Here is a 10,997-nt window from a genome sequence, read left to right as displayed (position 1 = left end):
CAAATTCCATATGTCATGTGATTACCCCAATTACAAATAAAGGAAAGTCTTAGTAGTCTCGTTTGTTGCAGCCCCTCATTTGTCACGTCTTCTCTAACATCCGCTGTGAACAGATTGTACGTAAGAATCAGGTATTCAAATTGACGCTGAGATTTTCATATTCCCTAAATGCATGTCATCGTCTCGTCCATAAATTATAGTCTCACCGAAACAAGTTGCTTTCATGAATACCATGTTATCTTATCCTGTCTGCATCCCGTTGTTCTCATTCATGTACACGACCTTCAAATTAATTTAGTTGAACATGTGCATAATGCATGAGAATCTCAGAAATTCATCTATGTTCATTATAAGAAATACTGTTTGATGTAGTTATACTTAACAACAGACTGACTTATTCTCATTAGTTACTTAAATCAACATTATAACCGGCGGAATTTGAGTCTCAATATATACACATTAGGCGTAGAAGGTAACAACGATAATAATTTTCATTAGAAAATAAGATGACAGTTTGACATGTCTTTCAGTACATATCAATCGTTTTGTCCTCATCCAATCTTCATATGGACTGGAGGTGTATGATTATCTACAGGATCCTCTCAATCTGTAACCACAATTTGCTTCATAGCATGTAGGAAGAATGATGTGTGTTGAAAATGACAAGATTATCATATGACCTGGTTCAAATCACTTTAATCACTGTATAGATATAGAGTATACAAATGACTATTATATCAGTCGATTCCCCATCCAAACTACGGACAAGGAAATATATGAAGAGTGTTTATTGTGTTCATTCCATATCACGTCTCTCTGATAAAACTAGATGTTGAAGTATATCGACATCGACTTTTAGGAACGACAATCACTGTTGATTTTAAATAAGATGCAATTTGTACATGGATTTTGTAATTTTTCTTGCAGAAGTATACATAATATGTTAGTGATAGATTTCTTGTACAAAATGCGACCTTACTTGAAGAAATATGTCGACGATTTTTATCCTTCAGATATTGGTAAGTACCATTGCTAGTTACATAAACATAATTATTCATGGACGTTTTCTAGACTAATTGCTTTATCTCCAAACAAAGTTTTAAAATAGATAGAAGACAAATAAACATAAACCATGTTTTGTTATTTGCCGATACATCCAACAAGATATGTGTCAACTTTATTTGAATACAAGCCGGAAAACAAATCTGGACAACGTAATTGGGAGAACTGATCAAGTAGCCAGTAAACAAATTCGCAGATAAATTAGCTTCATTTATCCACACTTAATGCATAGTGAGACTTCTTAAAGTGTCAAATCTTGTACTTCAGTCAGATTGTTCAACTGAAAGTCATGACGTTGTTTGTCATTTCAAACTGTATCGTTAATAGAAAATATACAAATACAGTAGACGAATTATGAACACCATGATCCATATTATCCGAGAATGAAATAGGTTGTGTTGCTTTCAATTAATTATGATTATTAATGTTGAAAGTTATCTGTTTATAACTTGAAGTATGTGTAACAACATGTTGATGTATTTCAATAAACATTTCAGATGAAAAGCCACCAAGTTGCATTCAGGAATTGAAGGAGAATTTCTGGTGGACAATAAACAAGCAGCGCGAATATTCTAGTATAAGTAAGAGTACAAAAGATGAAGTGAGTTCCGATTTCAATAATTTATCATTTATCTATTGTTCGTAATTGCAAATATGACAGGTTATTACAATGACACGATTTACATATTGTGTTGAAGAAACTAGCGAATAATGTAAGGCGTATTTTGAAAGCTTAATTTTCTCTGTGAACATAAATCGGATTGGATGGTTTAACTAAGTCTGTGTTAATCAACAACTGGAACAATTATGCGATATCCTAAATAATAGTAAAGAGTGTAAATCAATTCTCCCGTTATTTGTTATTTGACTAACGACTTTACAGTTATGTAATAAAATGCGAAAAATCTCTGATAACGTGCATCGGTTATTTTGTCATTTTCATCATTATGTCTGTTTGTACGCAATAGGTGATTCAAATGTTTGACGGAATGAAGCGCAAATTGACTGAATTATTCTCTCAAGGATCGTGGAGCAGTGAAGATGACAAACAGAAAGCTATTTCAACGGTTTGTTTAGTTTTGATAGTGTGAATAAAAACCGATTGCATTATTCAGGTTTCCAATATGAAAGTAGCAATAATGGATTCAGAATCCTTGAGTGAGGAATGCAAAGGCCGCGATAAAATACTCGAAGTACGTTCCTCAAGTGTAACACTAAATATTTTATTATTGCTTAACTTAATGATCAATGACTCAGCTAAATAATTGACCGACTTTTATTCGTTTAAATGATTGTGTTATTACAGCTGTCGAGCGTATCATTTACGGCCAAGGTAAATCTGAGAAGACTAAAGTAACGCTTCCGCAAGCACCACGACTTGTATATGTTTCAAAAATAAATCATCTCGATGCAAGTAACTCTTGACAATAAACAGTTAGGTTTTGTGTAGAGAAAACTATGACATTTCTATCAACCTATTCACAATCTGACTTATGTAATTGTTTTCAATTCATGGATAGAACAATATAAGTATATATATATATATATATATATATATATATATATATATATATATATATATATATATATATATATATATATATATATATATATATAAGTATTACCATATTTCGAAGTGTTGAATTTGTCAAGCTAGATGGTTTGATTGCAGTGCCTTATTTATTCGTCCTGAATGGCATCCTCAGTGCTCACTCCATGCAGACGTATTAGTGTTTCTTTTGAAGGTTCCTATTGCTAACGTCTCGGTTTCACGTCTTACACCCACTTCACTTAAGACAGTCTATGACGTTCGCCTTACGTTGTCTAACGTTACCGACACGAAACGTTTTTGCTATCCAAGACGCATTGCAAACAAGCTTATTTTGCAGCTAAACAGAACGACAGATAGAAGCAAAGACTACTAAACGAATAGAATGGCGTATAAATTTGACATCGCATATCCATAAAACACTATCTTGAACCAAAAGTGATGTGTCAAGTTGTTTAGAAAACATTTACAGACGTTCATAAACTCTTATAAATAATAGAATAAATATTCATAATTACTTGCACATGAGTGGAGTTTATCGAAGTGATATCAATATGTGACGACAAAGCTTCAGATATGATACTCTTACTCGTTCGATTCTGTATCGATCATTCAGTCAATGATTGCTGTTGAGTATGTCCTTTGTTATACTACGTGTTTCACTGTCTTAACTGATTATTTGGTATGTCTGTGAAATGCATTTTGGTTTGAGACTTTTCATAAGAAAGAAATATAGAGAGTAGAAGAAACTTCACTTGTTCTCACACATTATTCTTCAGAGGTGCCATCATTCAGAGAAATTATTTCAATGTGTCCTGGGTAACCTTAACAATTCCCATTACTTCTGTAACTGAATTAAGCCAGTTGTACAACAATAGAAATGAAAGTCTTCCATCAAGCTATTCTACTTCATATACCTCAAATCTCCGAGCATATGTAGATTAATCTTCAAAAGATTGAATTGTTTATGGTTTACACAGTTGTTTGCTTCATGTTTGTCCAGTGTATGTTATACTGTCACCAACAGAATGTAGACTATCGTGAAAATATAAAAAACGCACTAGTCGTTTTGAAATGAACTATCGTTTAGTATGCATAGTTTATATCTGATGCCAGTATCGTTTTAATTGATCTTCCAAGCAAAAGTGATCCGCCATATCGGTCAGTTTGTCGCTGTTATTTTATGTGCCTTCCATGGAATGGCAATGAAATGACTTCTGCATTTAAAGAAATGAACGTTGATATGTTGAAACATCTGTACGATTACGATTTCCTTCATTGAATAAATTGGTCACTTTGAAAATAATGAAAAAATCATTCTATTTCTGTTTCAGAATAAACTTTCTGCAGATAACTATTTTATAAATGCATACTACTCGATGAAAGCTAAATTTCTAACATCATTGAAGGCCACTTCACACAGAAACGAATTGTGAGTTGTACTTTGTTACTATGGCTTTTTAATCACTACCCACTCTCATGTAAAATAAACTCTTTGTTGACAGAACAAACACTGTTTATGGCATCGTGATTCACAAGTGGTTATGTTTCAAATAGTGATTTTATGAATAATGGTAAAATGGGTGACATCGCTCGATTTATTTGACAGTGAACATTAAAATTCTCTTTTGTTTAGAATATTGTCGTACCAGCAGAAGAAAACGAAATGTGTTTGTCAGTATTTCAGTGTAATGTAGTTGCATAGCATTTAGGGACAAAACTTCAGACCGTACAATCTACTTTGATCTAATGTAATTAAATAAGGTAAATTTACAACAAATCAATGAACGTGTAAGCACATTTAATTAGGCGATCGAATATGATCACAGAGTTTTATTGATACTATTAGGTGGGATTCAATAAGTTGTTACTCTAAAATAATTGACAAATTCTCGTTTCATACACCTTAATTCAATTTACCAATGTACATCTACTTTGCAAAATAAGTATGTCAACAGAATCGAAACATAAGGCACCAGTTTTTATACTATTCATCCAACATTACTTCTCCTGCACACCACATATAAGTAGATTATGACTACTGTGTTGATTTCTGGGACTTAAGTCTTTCGATACATAATCACTACTGCATGTGTAGTTTTACTGGTCCTATCCACACATCCTCAAAGCTGAACATGAGATAACTGGGAAGATAGATTTTCAACATTGAACACGATGAGAAGGCCAATAACGGTGAACGGGGGAATACTCATTCAATTTGATGACATGGCTCAGCATTGCAGACGTGATCGTTCTATATAACTTGTCTTTATTCGCATTAAATATATTATCCTTTCTTCAGCTCAGATGTGTTCTTCAAAAGTGCCAAGTATTATATTGTCAATTGTTACAACACAATGAATCAGTATAGATAATGACTTGACTTCCACGTAAGATCTTATAGATTAGGCAGTCACATCATGACATACGTAAAATGTTAGGACTAAGTCTGTTATCATAGCAGTGCTAATAGCGATCTCTGACATATTATCATACATATTCTCTCATTTTGTGTCGTACTTCGGATGCATCTATCATCATGAGGACGGTTGATCTGAAATAGTTGCATTCGGTTACGCAAATTGAATCCCATTCCTTGAAATAGGATATTCACTGTACAATATATCATTAATAAATAGACTTACACAAAATTAATTTATTGACAGGTTCATTCATCCACTCATTTTTCACGATTTATTAGTTCATTGATCTCTCTGAATCAATTAATGTTCGTTGCTTGTTTATAAATATTTAGACCTGGTTTCTTCACTTTCCAACCGCACATATTTGACAAAAATCTTACCGTGGTTATGACATCCGGATTATTACATCCACCGTTTCTAAATACATCACAAATAATGCCGGAAAAGTATGGAATTCTTGGTTGGCTTCTCGGTCGTCAGATTATGTCTGCAGGTAGGTTTCAAGATATCACTCCATGTCGGTGAACCACAATGGTATCACAATCAGGTATTAGGAATTGGTCACTAACAATTGAGAAATGTGCGTGTATGTGAACTGTTTCTGTGAACCTACGAGATCTGTGTGAAGTGAGATCAATAATGCCTATAGTAGATATTTTCGCGCAATTTCAATACTGACGATGATGTTATTTCTCTGTATTACTCATCCGGATGCAAACAGTAAGAATGAAGATGTGCCATCCACATGCAATCTATCCAAATTCACAAGACAGTGGTTCGGTTAAGTTCTTCACCCAAATTCAAGCAGTATTAACAACGAATAATTGTTATTTAAGCTTGTATTATTAGATTTGACGGCATCTGATTTCTGTGCAAATTGAAACTTTTTATTCCGAATATTCCTCATATTGATGTCGAACTATTCTCACATGAATGTGGCAAGTGGAATCTGAGTGTAGTTATTCTGATTTGATATATAAGTGATTGTATCTGCAATACGATGGACAGTAATATCCTCAGGTATAAATATACTATTTTAGGTCATCAAGATTTAACATGTTAAGAGGAATGGTTTTCATTGCGATGTTGTCTTGTTAGCTGTAATATATGAAATACTATTCACACTTGACATAGAAACCACTATAGCACTCATCCTATTTCCAATTCACGTTATATATACACGTATATTGATTCTCGAAAACCCAGTGCAATAAACGGATATTTACATTATAGTGTTTAGAAATGAACACGTACAAAATCAATCAGAATATCAGTCAAAGTGTTCACCATATGCTTCTACACCGTTAAGAACTCAACTATGTTGTTTATCAGAACAAATCAACTCTGAAAGACTTCAGAAAGAAGTAAGAAAAATTTAAACGTGCTTTTAATCCAAGAATTATTTCGAATCTTCACACAGTTTTCGGCATTTCAATTTCGAAATGATTTTTAAGGTATCCATACTGAAAGATGACTGGTACATATGGAAGGTGTAATTCATTCAAATTGTAATGAATATTATAGTAATAAAATACAGAGATATAATGGACTTGTCATCTGTACATAGTTTCCGAATGATAAGTTGATCAGTCTTTCAGTAAAATAGAAAAATAGTTAAAAGCAGATGTGAATATTGATATCAATAACTTGCTAGAAATATCAAGTTAAGGAAAACTGTAGAATTGTATTCATCCAATATGTGAGTTCAGGTGAAATGTCAACCCGAAACAAAATTTTTTTGACGGTTTATCGTGTCCATTTTCCCACTGTTGCCTTTGTCGAGTTTCTTGGGATTATTGTCAATAATATTGAAAACTTCAATTAACAAAACGTCTTACAAAATGAACTCTTCTTCACAATCGGAAGTTATAAAGATCTATTATAGTGTCATGTTGTTACTTCAGGGAAGACAAGTACAACGACTTAATCTTATATGAGGATCCACAAAACTTGATAATATTTGACTCGTTCAATTTGTCAGGCCAACACAGTTGAAATCACTTAACTTTGTTGTACTTAAATGTTCTAACAAATGCAGTGAATCACATATATGAGCAGTTGTTAGTGTAATAGTCATCTTAAAATCAGTTGTCACATACTGTGCAAAGATATTCAATATCTTCTCTGAAATATAACTAGAATGATGAACGTAATTAATTGAAACCTTCCGACATTGCCAGAAATGTCGACAACTGATCAATCTCATGAGTAGCCACGTTGTATTTCAATCTACGCACAGACACCTAAGAATTCAAATTCTTTGAGCGTTTTTCATGCCTAATCGTTACATTTTACTTGTCAACGAGACTATATAAGTTGAACTTAAAAAACGTGATGTATATGTGACAGACATTATATAAATTTATGTGATCTCAACTATTTTCATACTCACTAGAATTTGGAACAATTGTCAGCTGGTATAAATGGTCTTATGCTATCGTTCGAAGTAAGTGAATTTGAATAACACAGTATTCATTTTATTCCTCAATCGCTAATATTGGCAATTAACACATGCATTCTGTATACGCTCTCTAGATTCAGAGTAAACGAACTCATTGCTTAAATTTGAATTTCTTTGAATAATTTTCGAATGCAACATACAGTTGACCACACTCGCATTTCACAATAAAATGATGAATAAATCGATGATCTTTCGCTAGTGTTTGATCAGCTGTCTAACACGACGAAATTATGATATATTTATGATATTCAGGAGAGCGGAACATAAGATATTTGACTTTCCGGCATTTATTTTAGGTCGGTTCTCCAGTGTAGATAAGCAAAACTAGTCGATGTCAGGGACATGACTGGTCAGAGCAATTTGTAGATGGTGAAGATAGGATCTGTCATAGACGTATTGAGAGAATGACGAAGCTGTCCGATGTCGGAGAGATGCAGGCAAAGGCGACAATCATAGAAATAATGCTGGGGAGCAGGTCGTGGGTGACGCTTCATAGAGTGATTCTTGTGGACAAGATAGAGTCTTGGGATGTCCTCGATACGAATAAGCATGAAACATGATGTCAGATTTTTTGAGTGTAGAAACGTCGTAATTTATAAATGACGGAAAGGAAACTTATTTAAACGTTGCCACATGCCTTTTGTTCTTTGGAAGGAGCTTGTGGTTGTCGGATTACTCGGTAGATGTTCACTGTACAAAAGATGCGAGTTAAGGGCAACTTGTGAGCTTGCATATTTGATACGAACGCAGCAAAACCGTTGATAGACGAAGAAAACTGTGATAGAATAAGTAGTCTAACGTTCAGCGTAATAAAGTAAAAGCACAAGGGCGATAAAACACTCGAAAACCAGACTCGAAGAAATTTCTAGCTGCAGAAGGCACGAAAAGATTCAAATGAGTGACCGAAGTGTATAGATACTTATTAACTAAACACAGAAAGCTCTCTCGTCAACATTCGCCTACCAAATGCCTTGTTCAACAGCGCGATACGTTTCAATATATAATATTCTTTATTGTTAATTTACTCACATTTATTTCAGACATACAAGAAAAGTTTAACTGGAAAACGTGAAAGCTTAAATGAAAAGAAGTTGTTTTTCTCAGCATTTGCAAAAGTAAGTTAAGCACACTGTTCAAAATTCATTTGAATGAAATCTCACTTTCCAATGATTCATGCTAAATGTGGTGAGCTGTACTCAATATTGAGCATAGTAGTGGCACATTTACATTTCAACCAGCTTATGAGTAAAAATGTTATGCACGAAAGAAGCTGACTACAGAGACATCTTTGAGTAAGCGGAGTATACCACTTGAAAAACAAAACTGTGAAAGACAGATTCAGAAATGGGCATTTGCGAACAACGAATATTAATTGTGAAGGAGAGATTGCGTGACGTCATAAGATGTAGTGTTGAATTTGAGATGAACTATGATCAGAAAGAGAGTGGACAGGCTTGTCAATAACTCACGATTTTAGAATTATAGGGTTGATTTTCAAGCAATCGGTGGCAACCGGTACAATTTGTTTACTGTGTTTTATTTCAATACAAGAGTTTATATGTAAGAATAAATTATCACTCCTTCAGTCAACTGTTGTTTCTCTGCTTCAACAATAACTTCACTGGAAATTTTAGAGCCTAATATGTCAATCATAATAAGAATTTCCATTCATTGACAGCCGCGGTCCAAGATCTACTGACACTATAAAAGAAGGACAATTACTCACTGAGAAACGACAAATATGTCACATCTTACAGAACCGAAATTGATCATGTTGATTTTCGCGTTGGTTCATTTATTTGAATGAATAACAATTACCCAGTACTTCGGTGTATTCTCGTTCCTTAAGTTGTTTATCTTAATGTGTAAGAAAACATAGTTCAAGGTGTCTTTCCAGTTTTCTCGAAGTAACTATCTTGTTTCATGACGTTGTGAAATGATCATTAGTTACCTTCATTGAATTATAACTACACTGCACCAATACACTTTTGATTATTCTCTTTATTTCGCCTATCCTTAATAACTGAAGATGGTGTGCGGCGGCCTATCATCACAAATTGTTGATGACGATCTACGGTCGTCAATCCAAGTCTACAAATCTGGGTAATTCATTTGTATTTTCATAATTTCATTCGAAAATGTGGCCATGACATATATTTAAAATATTGGCAGTCAGTTGTGGGCTGTAACCACTATCATGGAATCTTTGATTTTCACTCAGTTATTTGATACAGGAAAAGCTCATGCTACAAATATGCTCTAATTTCAAGTGTAGTCTCAACAATGCATATGTGAGTGTGAACGTCATCTAATGCAAATATTTAGCATACATTCGTTGACATTAAATAAATACTGTCAACATTTGCGTAGTGTGTTCATGAATGAATTGTCGCAATAGCATATTAACTTTTTCATTAATAGTTCCATATAGTTCGTTCTAATTTTCTTCGTTTTCAGTGTGAACGATGTTGTGAAACACAGTGGAGGATTTTCAGAAACGTACCAATGTAAAAGTGGTTCTGCAATGAATCCTATGCGCAAGTGCATTCTTTAAATGAAAACGTTAACCGTGTGTGTGTGTGTGTGCAAAAATATTGGTTTTTCTGTTTAATTGATTCCGTAATTAAAACTTTTGTAATGTCTCACTTTAATTCATTGAATAATAAACATTTTAAAATTGCAAGTGAACTCGAATATTTGATTGTTACAGTCGGATGAATCGATTCTGACAAGCCAACTAATGGGGACATTATGGTTTTAGTTCAGTTGATGAATTACTCTGAAATATTGTTTCCACAACATCCAAATAAGTGTGCAGATCAAATAAATCAGTTGTATGTTGAAATTTCGGGCGACTACATTAGTGATATATTTTTGAGGAATAGTTAGACGGAGAGTAGGAACCATGTGACTTGGAAGAACAATTGTCACTTAACTGAAACAAAACGCTTTGTACATATTGGCAGCAATCCTGAAACTGAAATGTAGGAGTCCTGTAATAATAAACCTGATTTGTCTAACATTAGTGTCAATGTTGCAGTGATGTTGGTTCGAAGCGAGTTTTCCAAGTTCAGCAAATGTTTTGTTTGAACTTCCAACAAAGTAGCATCTGGTAAAAAACCCATTAGGAAAAATTTTCGAGATGGTGGAGGAGATTTGTAGCTCACATAGATCATAGACGACTAGAATTTGTAAGCTACAAATGACACTCACGTCAAAACATTTGGAAATCTTGACAACAGCCATCGAGAGATCATTCGAACGACACAGAGAACAAAGAAGAAACACCTTAAGGAAAAAACAAATCAAGAACTCAAAACCATTCATGTAAGAAAACACAGACAAGTTCGTGGTCGAAAGAACCACTAAAAAATACGGAAGAACACCTACTGCGAAAAGGAATAAACCACAACACAAGCAAGGTTTCAAAACTAGAATTCTTCGCAGCATTTGAACCATCACTCAAAACTTCCGGAATCAGCAAAGAAACAACAAGAAATAA

The 10,997-nt window shown here is 33.8% G+C and overlaps 1 protein-coding gene across 1 annotated transcript; it reads left to right on the top strand.

Annotated features, from left to right (window-relative positions):
* Positions 1 to 312: 312 nt before the first annotated feature.
* Positions 313 to 10,130, top strand: MS3_00000217 (uncharacterized protein). The gene is made up of 9 exons (XM_051208068.1): positions 313 to 2,129; positions 2,178 to 2,255; positions 3,946 to 4,043; positions 5,367 to 5,527; positions 6,268 to 6,398; positions 7,430 to 7,480; positions 8,536 to 8,610; positions 9,525 to 9,598; positions 9,953 to 10,130. The coding sequence occupies exons 1-9, from the start codon at positions 2,040 to 2,042 to the stop codon at positions 10,047 to 10,049; spliced, it is 855 nt and encodes a 284-aa protein (XP_051067285.1). The 5' UTR covers positions 313 to 2,039; the 3' UTR covers positions 10,050 to 10,130.
* The last annotated feature ends 867 nt before the right edge of the window (positions 10,131 to 10,997 follow it).

Source organism: Schistosoma haematobium, chromosome 2, assembly GCF_000699445.3.
Source record: "Schistosoma haematobium chromosome 2, whole genome shotgun sequence".
Taxonomy (NCBI): Eukaryota; Metazoa; Platyhelminthes; class Trematoda; order Strigeidida; family Schistosomatidae; genus Schistosoma; species Schistosoma haematobium.
The sequence above is the reverse complement of the archived record's forward strand: the minus strand, read 5'-3'. Positions and strand labels throughout refer to the sequence as shown.

Bases quoted from the DNA above. Each gene is read 5' to 3' on its own strand.
- MS3_00000217 (XM_051208068.1), top strand. From the start codon at position 2,040: ATGTTTGACGGAATGAAGCGCAAATTGACTGAATTATTCTCTCAAGGA. The intron at 4,044-5,366 runs GTGAGTTGTACT...ATAAATATTTAG, and splicing joins ACTTCACACAGAAACGAATT to ACCTGGTTTCTTCACTTTCC. The intron at 9,599-9,952 runs GTAATTCATTTG...CTTCGTTTTCAG, and splicing joins ATCCAAGTCTACAAATCTGG to TGTGAACGATGTTGTGAAAC.